The sequence below is a fragment of the Gallus gallus genome, chromosome 2 (genome assembly GCF_016699485.2).
Source record: "Gallus gallus isolate bGalGal1 chromosome 2, bGalGal1.mat.broiler.GRCg7b, whole genome shotgun sequence".
NCBI classification, from domain to species: Eukaryota; Metazoa; Chordata; class Aves; order Galliformes; family Phasianidae; genus Gallus; species Gallus gallus.
This window is the reverse complement of record NC_052533.1, coordinates 57,499,347-57,517,528: the sequence shown is the minus strand read 5'-3', so window position 1 is coordinate 57,517,528 and position 18,182 is coordinate 57,499,347. Positions and strand designations below refer to the sequence as shown.

Genomic DNA, 18,182 nt, shown 5'->3' with positions numbered 1-18,182 from the left:
TTGTGACTACTGTATACAGTCAAAAACATGGAAGGGAGCCACTCTTGAAGTCTTCCCCAAGAGAGAACAATAACACTTACTGATCCTGCCATTAATAACTGCATACTTTTGCAGTGGATGCACAACCAAGTATGTCAGGAGTACCTTGCAACTAATTTCCTGTGAGCTTGAACAGGCTGCTCTACTGTTGAAGTATCTCAGCCTCTTCCAAAGGCACATGGAAAAAGTGTTTTCTTAATTCCCTTGTGTTCAGAGCACGCTTAAAAGCAATGTATGTGAGTAAGCTCTATCCTTTTTAACAGAGGAAAAGAAAATAATAATCTTCTGCCATTGCACAATATGGAACAATTCCAGTAAAGAACAGAGAACTGAAGCTGAAGCAATTTTTGGTGATGCTTATGCAAAGGGCCATGTTTAATGTATGCCATACACTGGTCATCAACAGGCTTCAACATTCTGCTGATGCTACACTGATATGACGTACTGACCTGCAGGCTGTCGCCCACTGGCAGCCAAGAGTGATTCAGTGAAAAGTGCACAAGTCCAGGACAGTGCGTAAAATTAAAAAGTACAGAAAATGATCTCTGATTTTAATTAAAGCACCCAGGACTATAAAGATTGTTTTTGTTGTCTGGGCAAAATCTATCGCCAGCAGCTGGAAGAAAACAGCAGCAAGGCAAAGGCCTTTAGGAAGAAAATAATTACTCTCCTCAACTCAGCATACCACGGAACCTTGCAAGGATCAGACTGCCAGTACTGTTATGTCTGTCATCACTATTCAGGGGATGACTTTCACATCCTGACTTTAGTCTCATCCCTGGACACTTGCCAACTTCTAAGCTGAAAAATACATACATATTCTTTTGCAGTTATTACTGCAGGAAGTGGGAGGTCATTTAATTTCTGATACCTCAATTTGCATAGGTATGTGCTCCAGTGCATCATTGTACCAGTGTCACAAAATCACTGCAAGCACTTCTTAATCAAACTGGTCCCCATGTTCCTTCATTATGCAAAATGAAGGCAAACAGCATACAAAAGAATGAAGTTCTTTAAGGAGGTATGCATAAGAACACACAAAAAAAGAACATCTAGCTGACATCACAGAAATGCCTGAAACTCAAAAGGAAATCATCCATGCAGGTGTACCTGAAAGTGTAATTTCCAAGAACAAGGTTAGACAAGTGCAAGACAGGTGTGTCAGCAGATGCTTTCTGCTCCCGCAAAGGACCTTTAATTTCTTCCCAGTGGTAACTCACGATCTTCATATCATCTGTACTTTCTACATGAATTAAAGAAAAATGTATCAGTACCTTGTGTAACATCAGCCTGTATGAATACTAAGGTCTCTCATGCACTGATCCCTAACTGTTTTTCTACAGTTCATTTACCATAGCTATTGAACCAGATGATGAGTTACATTTTGAATGCATTACCATAACAACCAAAGGTAAAGTCAATCTCAGCCAGCCTCTCTGTGCACGAATCGCAGAACTACAGAATGGCTCAATGATCACCTAGTTCCAAACCCCTGCCACAGGCAGGGTTGACAACTGCTAGATCAAGCACTAGATCAGTTTGAACAGGCCTCCATCCAGCCTGGCCTTGAACATCTCCAGGGATAGGGCATCCACAACCTCTCTGGGCAGCCTGTTCCAGTACCTCACCACTCTCTCAGTAAAAAACTTCTCCCCGACACCTAATGTACATATCCATTCCTTTAGTTTAAAACTATCCTCCTTGTCCTATCACTATCTATCTGTGTATAAAGTTCATTTCCTTTCTGTTTATAATCTCCCTTTAAATACTGGAAGGCCACAAATGAGGTCTCCCCAGAGCTTTCTGTTCTCCAGTATGAACAAACAAAGCTCCCTTAGCCTGTCTTCATAGAAGTGCTGCAGCCCTCTGATCATCTTTGTGGCTCACCTGTGGACTCAGTTCATAAGCTTTACAACTTCCCTGTGCTGGGGGCCCCAGACCTGGAAGTAGTCTGATGGGGCATTCTACAACTTCTTGTACATTCTACAATTTGTTCTTAGTAAACACAAAAACAAACCTTTGCTTAACTTTAAAACAAACTCAGAGGAGAGGTAATCAAAATGACATGTCATGGACCCAGATTGGCACAGAGGCCTATAACAGGGACTCCAGGCAGTACAGAAATAACCTCTACAGCCACACAGTACCTCAGGTCACAAGTGGAAGGCTGCATTTTAGCACTGTTGTCTTGATGTGCCAACCGTATTTTCACAAATATATAAAATCAAGCAATCTCATCTTCTGTACCTAAAAACATCAGAAACTAAAAATCTTCCAAGGGCAGCTCACTCTGTAACGAATATCATTAAATCTCACACATCTGATTAACTTATCCTTTTTAAAAACCATTTATAACTGCCTTCAAATTCCCAACGTAAATAATGATTCAGGGAATTTCTGTGCATTGAATGAAAAGAAAGAATTCCACTTGCTATTGATAAACAGTGTTTTAACTATGTATTAAAAATACAGGGTGTAAGCAAGTACATACGACTGCCATCAATGAAGGTAGAAGTTGTAGGCAAAGAAACTTCTTGTACTTTGGGTGAAGCAACAGCAACAGGTGGCTGGTTAACTCTGACTGCTGTGAGAAAGACAGGATTGAAAAAAATTGTGATGACCTGGACAAAGATAAACTGTTAACTCTACAGATCAACAGTCCCCAGTAATCTAAATCTAAAAATAACAGCTCTGCAGCATCTTCTGTCCAAGGTATACAAAAGGTTACTGAAGAGCAGCAGGCTTCTGCTGCAGCCCCTTCCATCTGGTATAACTCAGGGAAGACCTGTGCACTGTAACTTGCAGTTACAGCCAGTTGAGCACCTAATGCCTGATCCTTGCTGTAGCAGAAAAGGGGATCACAAAAGCTGTCATGATACAACCTCAGGCCTTGCACACGCTAGGCAGGATCCTTAGCTGCACCTCCTTAAAATGCTTTAAAGACAGAAAGTCATGAAATACATCTCTGCATAACTGGACTTCTAGATGCCCTTGGAAGACAGACTGTTACATAAGCATGCTGTACTACCACTTGTGTTGAAGAAATTAATTATTTTAGTCAACTGATTTACCTGGTTTGACAGTGACATTTACAAAACCTTCGCCAAAGGCATTTTCACCAGAAACTGTCACTTTGAAGGCGTAAAGTCCCACTGACAACTGAGACATACACAGAACAAATCCAGTTACATGGTGAAATATACAGATGCAATGCGCACATAATCTGCCAATCATATTGTAAACATAGAAAAATCTGGACATATGAAACCTGGAATTCCTTTCATAAACCCACGCATAAGAAACACTGGTTTCTGTTTAGAGGCGAGGAACACAAAGCAAACACTTAGGAATTGTTACTCTATCTTAGAAATTTATGCAGGCACTCTGAAGAAGGCATTTCTGAGGGTCTATGGAAGAGTTGGTGATACATGCAAGTGAAGAGAACTCGCAGTAATTTGTATTCCTCAAATAAAGGCACCCTTCATCATAGGTTAAATTCATGTGAAAGAACTGAACAAACTACATAAGCTTGAGCTTACAGTTCGCTTACATGAGAGAGCTTCAGTGTCCGGGTGTACCTGCGCTCCATTTCACCACCATAGTCAGCAGGGTGACTAATTAATCTCCATTCATAGCTGTAGGATGTTTCTTAGTGCAATAACACAATAGAAGAATAATCAGCTTTCCCTTCTAGATAAGTCCAGGAAACAAAGAAATCAAGCTCACTACCAGTCAGATAAAATGCTATAGTAGGAAATCAGGAGCGCTACTGTTTGAGACAGAAAAATGAAGTGTTACAAGTTATGCTTCCATAGTACGCTGTAATTCGCTAAAATAGCAACAATAAGTCTTGATAAATAACTTTAAAATCCAGTTTCACATGAAGTGAATGCATTTTACATGGCTACCTATGAAATATGTATTCTTTGCCACTATAGCTCAGAATCTGGTGGCTTTAAGGTCAATGTGTTCAGAATCTACTTTTTTTTCCCCTCTCTGCTTAACAGCAAGATGCTTTAGCCTGGGCAACATAATCTTTAGGTATCTGTTGAATCATTTGGCTAATGAATTCAGATTCTGAAAATACAAGCCATTTCAAAATGTGTGAAATTCAAAAAAGGAAATGCTCTCAGCAGTTGGATTCACAAAAAAAAAAAAGTACAAGGAGGAGATAAGAAAAACTATTTAACTCACCTGTTGGTGGTGGTGGGACAACAAAAGCATTCAGTTCAACCTCATTTTTGGGTAGCATCACTTGTACGTTATCTCCAGCAGACACAATAAGTTCTTTTACTGTATCTAAGACAGAATGAGAACATTATGTTTTAAAAGACGGGATGGGTATAGATTCAATATCTTCAAGTATTATTTGTAAAGAGTAAGCAAAATTTGACAAATAGGCAAAGATAACTAAAAAAAAGTTTCCCCGATACATAATCAAATAGTAATTATAATCATGACTATGGCTACTTCACTTTTTACTGAACTATTCCAGATAATTGTTCTTCCCTAAACATGAATTACCATTTCACCTTTTTCTATGTTAAACAGATGAGTTCTGATTTCTTTTCTGATATAGCACAGTTAACTTTGCTCTGCGTAAAGAATTACACATTTTTCTTAATTTGCTGGCATTACAGGAGTTCAAAAATAAACAGTACAAAAAGACCATCAGATTCAGAAGAAACACCACGAAAGTTCATTAAATTAATACAGTCCATCCTAAAACTAATGCCTCTTTTCCATCAGGAAGCACTACTTCTGTATTTGTGTTGCATTTGGGTAGGCATACCTAAGTGCCCAGCTCATTATGTCACTTCCAAAAATTCTTCTAGTGCAGAAGAGTTATCTCATAGCTAAACTGCACATTCAACCTGCAAGTCATCCAGAAGTAGTTCTTATCTGTGAAAAATCTTTCCTTTTCCAAAAATGCTGAAGTCCACAAACCCACTCTCCAACAGAAACTTACCAAAGCACAACTTCAAGCAAGGTTCTCACAGATCTGTTTTTCAAAGGTTTTAAATCTGTTCCTGAATAATGGGAGTCCACAGAGCAAAAGTTCTCCAAAGGCAACACTCAATACTATCTAAACATCCAATTTAAACTCTTAATAGATGAGCAAGAGACAACTCAGCAGTGGCAGATGACAGGTCAAAACAGGGATGAAGTGAAGAGGCCATGATGACATCTTCTGTCATTGCTTCTTAAATTTAAGGCTCTAGAATTGCTCATAGCAGGTGACTTAGCCATCAGCAGAGTGGAGCTTTGTGCTTCTAAAATCTTTTGACCTCCACATGAGATGAGACTAAAATGGGCAGATGATGGTGATGACCAGAAGAGAAGGAGAGACTGTATCCTCCTACACTGAGATGTAAGGCTGAGCACAAACTTGAGGCAACCCTTGTACAAAGCAGTACTTACAGTGAGATTCATCACGACCTTCCCCTTCAGCTGCCTCTTCCATGCACCTTTTCTGAATCTTCTTCGGCCTCCCTCTGTGAGGGAGGAGCTGCCCAGTCAACCCTCAGAGGTAATGATTATTCATTGTCTTGGAGAAGAACCCTCTTGCAGCTCATCTCTTTCCATTACCTCCTACTGCTGTCTGGCTAGTAGGTCTACATCCTGCTAGCCAGGTCCTGGCAGAAGGTGCCAGGAATGTCCCACATCAGATCCATTCTACCAGGAAACAAAGTGATTAGCTCTATACATCCCTCAGAAGTACAGAAGAACATACATCTGTGCTTCTGCCCAGGAAGGTGGTGGAGTCACTGACCCTGGAGGTGTTCAAGGAACATTTGGACATCGTGTTTAGGGACATGGTTTAGTGAGAACTATTGGTGATGGGTGGATGGTGGGACTGGATGATCCTGTGGGTCTTTTCCAACCTTGGTGATTCTATGATTCTATGCTTCTTGTGGCCCTTCTAATCCTTTGCCAGGATACAAAAAAAGGTGAGAAACTCGCCAGAAGAAAGGAGATAGACTAACGTACACGCAGAATTTAACACAATTACAGACAGCAGAGCAGTTAAAGACATCTTTTTCAAAATAACAACTTTTTGCTCTGCAGCTGGAAGTCTTATAAACCTTCTTACAGCTTTGAAATCATAACAAAACATTTTTTTAAGGATGAAGTGACCATGTTCTCCCCTGTTAAGGGCTGAGCTATCTCAAGTCCCACCTGTATTCCTGTGTGATATCTGACAGCTACACACTGTGGGAACCCTATTGAAGAGTTTCTGAGAAGGAGTAGTATTCTGGAGCCACACAAAAACAACAGTAAGGCTAGAAGAGACTGTGTGAAATTCCAAGAAGTCCTAGGTATTTCTCACCAACATAGAAATTAACTCATTAAGAAAATTCTCTTAATCTCTGCTTTTTGTGTAGCTGTATTTGCTTGAGTTATAATTTCCCACTGATGTTATAGCTGATCAGAATTTCGCTCCAGAAGTAACCAGCTAAAGGGGATGGAGTTTCCAGTGTTACTGAAGTGTTACTTCATGCTTAAGGTGGGATGAGACTGCATTTGAACAGAGCTCATAAGTAAGAAAAGGATGCAAGCCTGACAGTATTAAAGCCCTCCCTGCCTACCGTCCAGAAGGAACTCAGATCTCCTGCTATGTTGAAACATTACCTGCTTTGGCAGCAGTAGCAGGAGGTGTAAATTGCTGCATGGGTTCAGATGGCGCAGTGTTACTGGGAAGCAGCATGATTCCATGTTCAGTCACATTATCTGGTGCCACGGTAGGAGTCTGGGCTTTGTCTGACACATCTGGGGAGAATTCCAGTTTGTCTGATGGAGGGGAATAAGGAGGAACCTGAAAAATGAATTATAGGGAAACAATTTCTTAAATAAGTTGTTTTACAGTTTTACAGATATGTAAAGTTGTCTTTACAGATTTACAGGTATGCTGTTCTTGAAAGAGCATGTGGGGTTCACCTACTAATTTATTTAGTCAGGAGGTTTTATTCATAAAGAATATCTATCAAATAAGGAGTGGTTTTTTTTTTTTTTTTTTTTTGTCATAAATGCTAATCTTTTTCCGAGTTTCAGATGCAGAAAAGGACAGGTTATTCACTCATTTTTTTTCTTTCCTTGCTTCTAATGAAGTACCCTAAACCTCTCTACACTAACGTTCTTCTCACCCACCACCCTTGTAAGTGATCCAGAACTGCAGTGAAAGACATAGCAAGTTATGCAGGAATAACCAAGCACTGTGTTAGCTTTGCCCATCACCCCTCCCTTCTCTCAGGCTCCATCACCTTCCAAAAACATGGTCTGAATGGGACAGTATATTTTCCTTACTTGCTCCCACCAAGACTTACTTCTGACCTTATATCTAGAGGAGAACATTTTCCCTATTATGGCTACTGTGTGTGGCACATGAAGGCAGCAAATACCCAGGGTGCATTAAAAGGAGTGTGGCCAGCAGGTCAAGGGAGGTGATCCTCCCCCTCTACTCTGCCCTATTCAAGCCTCACCTGGAATACTGTGTCCAGTTCTGGGCTCCCTGGTATAAAAAAGACAAGGATTTCCTAGAGAGAGTCCAGTGGAGGGCCACAAAGATGATGAAAGGCCTGGAGCATCCCCCCTGTGAGGAAGAGCTGAGCGACCTGAGTCTGTTCAGCCTTGAGAAAAGAAGACTGAAAGGGGATCTGATTAATGTTTATAAATTTCTTAAGTGTGGGAGACAAAGGGACGTGGCCAACCTCTTTTCAGTGGTCTGTGGGGACAGGACAAGAGGAAATGGCCATAAACTGGAGCATAGGAAGTTCTGCACCAATATGTGAAGGAACTTTTTCACAGTTAAGGGTGATGGAGCACTGGAACAGGCTGCCCAGGGGGGTTGTGGATTCTCCTTCTCTGGAGATATTCAAGCCCTGCCTGGATGCCTAATTGTGCAGCCAGCTGTAGGGAGCCTGCTTTGCAGGGGGGTTGGACTTGATGATCTGTAGAGGTCCTGTCCAGCCCCTACAATTCTGTGAAATACTGTTATCATTTGTACCTAATCTACTGCCAAAGTACAGGATTAAATAGGTTGGTAAAATGCACACTCATACCACAGAATGGCTGAGGTAAGAAAGGACCTCTGGGGATCATCTATTCCTACTTCCAGGCTGTGATGGTATCTCAGCTAGACTGCATCTCAAGTCTTAATAAACCTGCAGTTTTCCACACACACACACTTCTACTATTTCAATAATTCCCTCCAAGAACCTCAGTTGCCTTCTTCACTTATCTTTTTCTTCCCTGCAGCAATAGCATAAAAAATTGGCATTTTTACAGCAAGAGAAAGGCAGCTGTTGGTTACAAAACCTGTTGGAATTAAGGGAAATCCAAACAACGCTGCTTGATTTCCTCTGAGGCAGGACAAACACAGTAGGTGCTGACTTTACAGCCTGTTTCAACCTTCCCACTAATCCCATTCTGTTCTGATGGAGCCGAAGACTGTTTAGAACTGATCAAGGCTGCTGAGATAAACAGGGAATAGGTGCATCTTTCTTAGATAGCTACATTAGGTTTTAAGCACTTAACAGATTTTAACTTTGGTTTTTCTTATTACCAGACACTAGAAAAAGATTCTGAGAACAGAAATTTATCCAGTTTATCCTACTGTGGTCCAAAAAAAAAACCAAAACAACCAACACTGTCCCTTCTTAGATACCTTGCCCCTTTTTCATGTTCTAAAAGCATTATAAAAGCTATTTATTCAGCACCATTATATCTAAAACACCATTTTAGGCATTTACTAACATGAATCCTATAGAACAGATAGATGGAGGAACTTGGCTTACTGGTCTTGGCCTTTGGATGCTGGCAGGACCACTACCACTGCTAAGCTTACGACTTGTAATTGAAACAACAAGTGACAGAAGGGCAGAACACCAAACCAGTCCTCTTATACCAGGTTCAAGCCTTGTCATCTGAATACTTCCAAAGAAACCCTACAAGGTCTTTGAAACAGTTCTGCTCCTCATCATCTGAAAGAGAAGTGTGCTTCAGTGATTCATCTGCCTATTAAGACAATCCTCTCCTCTTTAGTCTTTTCTGTGCTGTAATGGACTGTAACTCACTTGAGTTTCAGAGTTATGTTACAAAACAACAAGATTGTTTTATATGTTGAACAAAACAACTGTCAAGTGACCTCACCTGCCTGCTTCACAAGGGGCACACATACCTTTTCTTGCAAAGCATTGGCAGGCTGTGTAAGCAGCTCAACAGCTGCTCTGCTTTCAGATGTCTTTCCAGGGAAGGGTGTAATCTCTGGGAGAGAAGGCAGCCTCTCTGTGGAGTGTTCACTGACAGAGCTCAATTCAGATCTGTTTTTGCTTAGAAGGCTTTCAACCTTTCCAGCTTCCTCTTCCTGGTTATCTCCATTGTCGCTGATTGAAGTGTTGAAACCATTTTCACCTGCTACCATCAGGCCCCAGTCAGCATAATCCGTGCTCTCCTTCTGTTCATGTTTGAGGCTCACCTGAAAGGGGTCCTGCTCCAAATCTTTATAATCATCTATGTATTCAGGCATCTCCTCAAGGCTGAGTTCTTTGCCAAGCAAAGACACTTCCTCAGATGGCTCATTCTGACGTCCCACAGAGTGCACCATGCTTGGGATCACCTGCCCAAATCCCAGCAGTGAGGCTGGCCTCTGAGAAGGTCTCAGCACAAATATTAGATAGGACTTCACAGTCTCAATTGTTTTAGGTTCACAGTTCTCTTTGTGCTGGCAGTTCACAATGTAACAACGCTGTTCAAACATCCAGGACAAGTCACAACCAGAGAGATCACAACATGCCGTGATGCATTCAGACACTGATGTAGCGTGAGGAACTCGCATAATTTTAGTCGTTTCTAAGTTGGGAGATATTACTGCACTTGAATACGTGGCTCCTTCTCTGCACTGCTCACAGTAGGTACCTGGAACAACAACACCAGCATGAAGCACAACACTACAACAAAAACATATCGTTTTCTATAACCCAAAGGGGCTTAAGACAGGAGACAAGATAAAGGCAGATGGTACCCAACTTAAATAAACTCATTGCTTTTAACCACTTCTTTTCTTACAGCATGCTCATTTGCAGCAGTACTTGTACTTAGTGGGATTTTTCAATGTAGGACCTTAATGTATTTTACAAAGTCTCTTATTTATTTGATACAAATGCCATCACTAAGAGATCAAAGTTAGCTGTGGATACTTAAAAGCAAGAACAGAGCAGGGAAGAGGAAAAAAATAATGCGGTACTTCCACTACACCCAGAGCAAAGTGAGCAAAAACATGTATCACAGCAAAAGTTGCTATTAAAAAAAAAAAAAAAAAGGCAGTTACATGTCACTGCTCCAGCTGAGAAAGAAAGCAGCTAGGATTTACGTTTGAGACACCAGATATCTCACTTGAACTTCATGAAAGGTCTCCCACATTAACATCATTGCTGGAATAAATATAAAAGCTCCAGAGACAGGGAGGGGGATTCCCCAAGTTCTGCAGCTTTAACCATATTCATTTATGAGGAATCCCAACAGCTTGCTCCCATAGAAAGCATACTTACACCTCCACCACAAGGGACTGAATGATACTAGAATTATTTTCATAGAACATGAGAGACCATGAGTGTGAAGTGTTTAAATTGAGCATTAATCAACATGATGTATATCTTTTTCTACATCTTTTTATTCCGTATGTGACAACTGCTGTTTAAAATCCCTCTCTCCAAACTTCAACTTGAAGAATCTGATTGTGCTTCAAAAAATTGCTGAGTAAAGCCACCCATTCTTTTTAGCATTGTTTTCAATCAGGTTTGCTAACTCAGCCATGAAAACATGATGCCACTACTGTGGAACTAACACAGTAATGGAGGACAGTGTTTGACCTGCCTGCCTTGCACGTCATAACACAGTTGTTAAGTGAGTTCTGCTGGCAGAAAATGCATTATTAGTGATAGCATAGGAAAAAAGACTGTTTAACTAACAGATTCCAGCTCAGATCTGTAGAACTGATGGGGAAGAAAAGTGAAATCAGGGAACAGAGACAGGCCAGCAGTAGGAGTTAGATCTGAGCATGACTTAGAGCCCTGAGGAGATGCAGTAACTCCTTGTACACGTGCAAGGGTATCCAACAACCACACAACAGTTAACTCACCTCTGGGCTGAACTGCAGTACGTTCCTGCACAACACACAATCAATATAGACAGGATATATGACTACTGAACTATCTGTGGAGCATCACATTGCCTGGAATGAACGCACAGCTTGCAATGTAGGCTAAATTCAATGCAAAATGTACACACACCCTACACAAGCTGACTGGACACCTCACCATTCAGCCACTGACTTCTCTCCCCTCCACTCTGCTCGGGTAACATAGTAGAGGAATAGAAAGGGTGAGACTTTATGACGCTTTTGCAGAGCTGGCTATTTGGGGTGAGGAAAAATAAAAAACATCTTCTTCCACAGTCCCTTTCACCTCCAAGAATATGAGACCCTTGCAAAGACTCCAAACTGCCATCACAAATCATTCCTTTAATTAACTGCTCAGCTTCAGACAGGGCACCCAGAGGAGCTCTAGGTTAAAATGCTGGAGTTCTTCTCTGAAGGGCTTGTATGTTAACCCACACAGAATGGGGATTAAGCAAGATGAGTGAAGAGATCTGCATGTAGTAGCAGGGCTAAAATCTTTTTGGGAAGACAGAGACATGGTGGAACAGCTGTTGAAAGTAGAATGTTGCAAAAGAGAATAACAGGCCCTTAAAGAAAGACAGGCTGGGAAAACAAGGGGGCGGGGAGCAGCCATTCATGTGAGCTGGAATGCATGGAGCTCACCCTGGGGATGGACAAGGAGCACGCTAAGAGCTTATGGATTGTGATTGTATCAGGAATAGTGTTGCTAGCAGGAGGAGGGAAGAAATTGCACCTCTGTACTCAGCACTGCTGAGGCTGCACCTTGAATACTGTGTTCAGTTTTGGACCCTTCTCTACAAAAAAGACGTTGAGGCCCTGGAGCATGTCCAGACAAGGCCAACAAAGCTGGTGAGAATCTGGAGCACAAGCCTTATAAACTGGGATTGTTTAGTCTGGAGGAGGCTCGGGGGAGACCTTATCACTCTCTAAAACTACCTGAAGGGAGGTTATTATGAGCTGGAGCTCAGCTTTTTCTCTCATGTAACTAGTGATGGATGTCAGGAAATGCTTCTTCTCTGAAAGAGCAGTCAGGCACTGGAATGGCCTGCCCAGGGAGGTGGTGGAGTCACTGACCCTGGTGGTGTTCAAGGAATGTTTAGACACTGTTTTGAAGGACATGGTAGGCAGATGGTTGATGAACTTGAAAGTCTTTTCCAACCTTGTCGGTTCTGTGATAAAAGAGAGAGCAGGAAAAGGTGGCATTATAGCATATGGCTGCTATATGAATCCTGACTAGGACAACAAGTGGATGAAAACCTCTACAGACAGCAACCTTATGTTCGTAGGATTTACAGTGAACTTTAACAAACTCATTATTTGTTGGAAGGGCAACACACCAGACAGAAGTAATCAAGGAACTTCCTACGGTACATTGATGACAACTATCTCCTCCAAAGTAAGAGATGCCAATAAGAAGAGGTGCTTTGCCAGACCTCACACTCACACCGAGGGACTTGTTGGGAATGCAAAGGTCAGAGGAGGCGTTGGGTACAGTGACCATGAGATGGTGAAATTCAGGATCCTCAGAGCAGGGAGAAAGAAAGCTTAATAGCAAGCTCACAACATTGGAATTCTGGACAGCAGACTGGCCTCTTCAAAGATCTGTTTGGAGGAGCATTGTGGAATAAGATCCTGCAGGGATGAGGGGCCCAAGAAGGCTGGTTAATATTCAAGGGTCACCTCCTCAAAGCTCAAGAAGAGTCCATCTCAGTGAAGAGGAAGCCAGGCAAAAATGCTAGAAGGCCTGCATGGATGAACAACAAGCTCCTGACTCAAACACAAAAAGGAAGCATGCTGAGGGTGAAAGCAAGGACAGGTAATCTAGAAGGAATACAGAGACACTGTTGGAGCATGCAGAAATCAAGCTAGGAGAGCTAAGGTTAAAAGAGGAATTTAATCTGGACAGGAAAGTCAAGGGCTTCTTCAAGTACATCAGTATCAAGAGGAAGACTAGGGAAAATTTGGGACCTTTACTGAATGAAGCAGGGAAAAAACACAGGACAGCAAAAAGCCCTGTGAGGCCAGGGTCTCAGAGTCTAGGGAAAAGGCAAGGAATATACACTCTTGTTGATAGATGATCAGGTCCAGGAACACTTAAGCAATCTGAACATATGCAAGTCTGCAGACCTTGATGGGATACACTCATGAGAACTGAGAGAGCTGGCAAATATCATTCTAAGGCCACTATCTATAGTCTTTGCTTGATTGCAATGGGAAGAAGTGTACAAAGACTGAAAGAAAGTAAATGCCTCTTCTATCTACAGCAACGGCAAGGAGGGTCTACGGAACTACAGGACAGTCAGCCTCACCTCAACGTCTGGGAAGGTGATGGAGATAATCCTGGAAACCAAGGACAATAAATGAAGGACAATATGAATGAAGCACATGAAGGACAATAAAGTCATAAGGAGCAGTCAACATTGATTCACCAAGGAGAAATCATACCATATCAACATAATAAGATTCTATAATCAAACTAAAAGCCAAATGGTTGAAGGGAGAGCAGTGTATGCTGTCTTCCCAGACTTCAGTAAGGCTTTGGATACTGTCCCCCTCATAGCAAAGCTAATGAAGTATGGGCTGAATGAGCACGTAGTGAGATGGACTGAAAACCGCCTGAATAGCCCAGAGAGTAGCAGTCACTGGTGCAGTTTAATTGGAGGCCAGTAACAAACAACGTAGTCCAGGGATCAATGCAAATCAATACAAATCTTGTATCTTCATTAATGACCAGAATGATGGAGAGAAGTGTGCTCATGGCAAGTTTAGAGGTGGCACAAAACTGGCAGGAGTGCCTGATATATCGTAGGATCACAGGCCACAGAAATAGGCTGAACCTCATGAAGTTCAGTGAAGAGAAATGTCAAGTTCTACACAAGGGAAGGAACAACATACGACATAAGCTCATACAGGGAATACCCCAGATAGAAAACAGCTCTGAAGAAAAGGACCTGGGAGTCCTTGTAGACACCAAGTTGAACACAAGGTAGCAACACACTCTTGCTGCCAAAGCTAATGATATCCTGGGCTGCATCAGGCCAAGTATTCAAGGCAGATGACCCTTCCTCTCTAACTCAACATTGGAGAGGCTGCACCTGGAGCACTATGTCCAGTTCTGGGCTCCACAAAAGAGTGGACACGAAGCTACTAGAGAGTCCAAAGAAGGGCCACAATGGCGATGAAGGAACTGAAGCATCTCACCTGTGAGGAAAGGCTGAGAGAGCTGGGACTGTTTCGCATAGAGTAGACTCAGGAGGGATCTTATCAATGTCTATAGATACCTGAAGGGAGAGAACAGAGAGTATGGACTCATGCTCTTTTCAGTGGTGCCTAGTGTCAAGAATACAGGAAGGGCCTTCTGAATACCAGGAAGTACTTCTTTGCTGTGTGGATGAGAAAGCATTGGCACAACATGCCCAGAGAGGCTGTGGAGTCTTCTCCTTGGAGATTTCCAAAAGCTGCTTGGACACCCAATGCTGGGTTTCTCTGCTTGAGCAGAGGGAGCTGTATCAGATGATTTCTAGAGGTCCCTTCCAAACTAAACCATGTTGTGCTACTCCTCCCTCTTATTTAGAGGCATTTGTGTGTGGTGGGTTTTGGCTAACATTTAAGTGTTTTTGATGCTTTAAAAAAAAAAATCCTTTGACACTGAGCCTGTGGTTCACTGGTGTGTACATGGGAAGAAATATTTATTCACCTTCTACCTCACAAAGCTTGTGACTAGCAGTAGCCAAGCATGTTTAAAAAATGATGGCCTTCAACATAGTCTAGGAGAATGTATTTCTAAATAAAGAAAGGGATATGAAGTGGTGTCTTGAGATGTGACATAATAATAAGTGGACCGCATGGAGGACAAGAAAACAAAAGGCTTAAGTACACAAAACCTATATTGGCAGTTACCTTCTAATTTATCTTTGTGCTTCTGTTGGAGTTGCTAATCCAAGAAGAAAGCACCACAGTATAAACAAATACTATGTTAAATCTGAGACTCAGCCAGAAGAGCTTTCTTAAAGATGCACAAATGCATTTCATTAACATTGTTATGCAAGGTCTGCCTTAAGTGCAAGCTTAGCATATACCTGTTCAAGAGGGGAAGTGGACTGAATTTTGAGCTGCAAAATAAACTGTCACTCTTGTGGGAAGCAGCATCTTCTCCCTCTGAGAAAGATATCTGTGCATAGGTAAGTCCAGTTCAGTTAGCAGGGCAGGTTAAATCTGTAGTCTTTATTCACAGATAGTAAAAAAGTATATATATTTTAACTTTATTAATTATAATTTAAATCTTTTCCAATATAAGCAAATTTCATCAATTAATAGATATAATCTAGTGGAATGAAACTCTGTAATAAGGAATGCCTGTAGAAATTATGAGCTACATGCATAGATCCAGGAAGTCAGACATTTGTACTGCATGAAGTGTTGAGTGAGAGAGGGTCATGGTCTTGGCTGGGATAGAGCTAATTTTCTCCATACAGGCTCATACGATGTTTTGGATTTGTAAGGAAAATAGTGATGATAACTCAGCCATGTTTTTAATTGCTACTGAGAAGTGCTTGCACAGAGCCAAACCTTTCTACTTCTGATGCTGCCCTGCCAGCAGAGAGCCTGGGTGTGCACAAGGAGCTGAGAGGGGCAGTGCCAGGACAGCTGACCCCAAATGATATTCCATATCAAATGATGTTATACTCTGGAAAAAAAAAATTTGGAAAAAAAGAGGAAGCAAGGAGACATTTAGTGTACTGGTGTCTGTCTTCTTAAGAAACTGCTCCATGTGATGAGACCTGCCTTCCTACAAGTGGAAGAATGTACCTGCCTGTGAATAAATGCCTTGCTTTGCTTGCCCACAGAGATTTTGCTTTATCTAGTAATCTACTTCACTGTTTTACCTCCCTTATTTTCTTCCCAATCCCACTTGAGGAGTGTGGGTAAGTGGCTGTGGTACTGAGCTGCCTGTAAGGTTAAATCACAACAGAGATATAAAGATTAGTCAAAGTCACCGATAAATGTGAATATCCATTAGGTCATTTGCCTAAAGGTCTAGTTTTGTTTTACATCAAAACCACTCAGACAGTAGCCAAAACTCATCAGACAAATGCCAGCTAGTAAGAGGAGAGAGTATTACAAAATGGTTTAGTTTGGAAGAGACCTCAAGCAGGGACACCCAGAGCAGGGTGCCCAAGCTCATGTCCAGGTGGCTTCTGGGGAAGATTCCACAGCCTCTCTGCGCACCCAGATGCCTCAGGTACCCAGAGATTCCCCCTCCCCCCCACAAATATTCTCTTCACCAGGCCGAACAGTCTCAGCTCTCTCAATTTTCCTCACAGGCAAGATGCTTCAGACCCTTCACCATTTCTATGACCTCTCATTGGAAATACTGAAGAGTCTCTTGTACTGAGTAGCCCACATTAATTCCTTTTGAAAAACTAGACCATATTATTCAGTATTCTTCTGAGGATATTCACTAATAAGTCTGTTTTTCTGTTCTCTCAAAGATGTAATGTCAGGCCTTTCTTATATTAAATCTGCTTCTTCATTACCTGTGGAAAAGGATGCCTTTTTTTAGGCATTTTAAAAAAATGTGGAAGTGATGGAGGTCCTAAGCTTCCTCCTTCCTTCCTGCATTTCTCCCTCCATCAGCACTGCTTTTTCCCTTTCCTAAAATAAATAGCCTTTAGAGGCACAATATCAAGTACAGAGAAAAAACTGCAGAATGCCCATCATGCAGCTTCCTGAACCTGAGACAAATCACCTTAAAGCATGCACACACAAAAAACATTCTTCCGATGTAACAACAGTTAGCACCTACTGACATATTTCATCAAACAGATCATGGAAAACAGCATATGCCTTCCAGTTCAGAGCTGACCTTAAATGGATGGACAATACCAGCAAGTTATCAAGATGGAAATATCACCACGTTTGTAGAAATCTGCACCAGGAGAGCTGATCCACTGTTTCTTAGCCACTATGACAGTGTCATTGCTAGGAAAATGGTCTGTCGAGGCTGATGAAAGATGGGTTCTGTGAGTAACAACATCCTCAACAGGATATTGGAAGGCATCAAATCTGGACTACATACTGTGTGGAAGGACAAGATTGGCAATGTGATGGATTATCTTCAAACTGGTATGGGGTCTGGCATTATTGTATCACAAGAGAAAGGTTGTCTCAAGCCTTCAACTTAATCAAGAGTCATAATGGAGTGGTCAGAGTTGATGGTTTGTCAGAGTTCTAGGAAATCCAGAAGGATTGATACTTTCCTATACCAAAAGACAGTGCACATCACTTCACCTACTGAGGGCTACATCTTGAACTTCTTACTTCAATGGGGAATTCACACCACCCCTTCACGGACTGCCACATTGACTGTGGCTCACAGTGCTGACAACACATCTTGTCACCAGCAATGATACAATCCAGGAAACTGTCACCTTCAGCCTCATACTGTTTTAGTAGGTCTGGACAAACCTGCATACGTTGTTCTTTCTGACATCATTGTATCCAATGCACTGAAGCTGATATTCAACCCCATACAGATTCCTCTGCCAGTTCAAACAGAAAAGCTGATCAAGACACTCTTCAGTTTGTAGCGTGACATCTGTGCATGGCTGTCTGGAACATGGCTTGCCTTTCACATCACTGTCACCACTGTTGAAATACACCACCCACCACTTCACTGTTTGGGCTCCATAAACGTTCAGCAAGCATTGAGGAATGTCAAGAGGTGTCTTTTTTTCTTCATGGAGGAATTCAATGACACGCCTTTGCTTCATATGCTTTTCCATGTCAGATGTTATTTTTGACAGACTGCCCCTCTGCTGCCATCTGTCACATGAGAACAAAATGTAGCAGAATATTGGCAGGGAGGTTCAACCTCTACTGCTGTACCACCAACATACATCTCTGTCATTGCAGGTCAACATAACAAAATGGGAGGCATCACATATTAGCTCCTGAACTGTGTGCA

At 41.9% G+C, this 18,182-nt stretch overlaps 1 protein-coding gene across 6 annotated transcripts in view; it reads right to left on the bottom strand.

The window, feature by feature from the left end:
* KIAA0319 (dyslexia-associated protein KIAA0319 homolog) overlaps positions 1 to 18,182 on the bottom strand; it is a 50,844-nt gene that overhangs the window by 23,799 nt on the left and 8,863 nt on the right. For all 6 annotated transcript variants that reach the window (XR_006937226.1, XM_426033.8, XM_046933905.1 and 3 more), the window contains 7 exons: positions 9,218 to 9,954; positions 6,673 to 6,856; positions 4,234 to 4,338; positions 3,590 to 3,687; positions 3,111 to 3,198; positions 2,531 to 2,623; positions 1,150 to 1,282 (listed from right to left, as the gene is read on the bottom strand). Coding sequence is in view for 5 of the 6 variants with exons in the window: in XM_426033.8 (XP_426033.5) it covers positions 1,150 to 1,282; positions 2,531 to 2,623; positions 3,111 to 3,198; positions 3,590 to 3,687; positions 4,234 to 4,338; positions 6,673 to 6,856; positions 9,218 to 9,954 (1,438 nt within the window). In the remaining variant the exon portion in view is untranslated. The remainder of the gene's footprint in view (positions 1 to 1,149; positions 1,283 to 2,530; positions 2,624 to 3,110; positions 3,199 to 3,589; positions 3,688 to 4,233; positions 4,339 to 6,672; positions 6,857 to 9,217; positions 9,955 to 18,182) is intronic.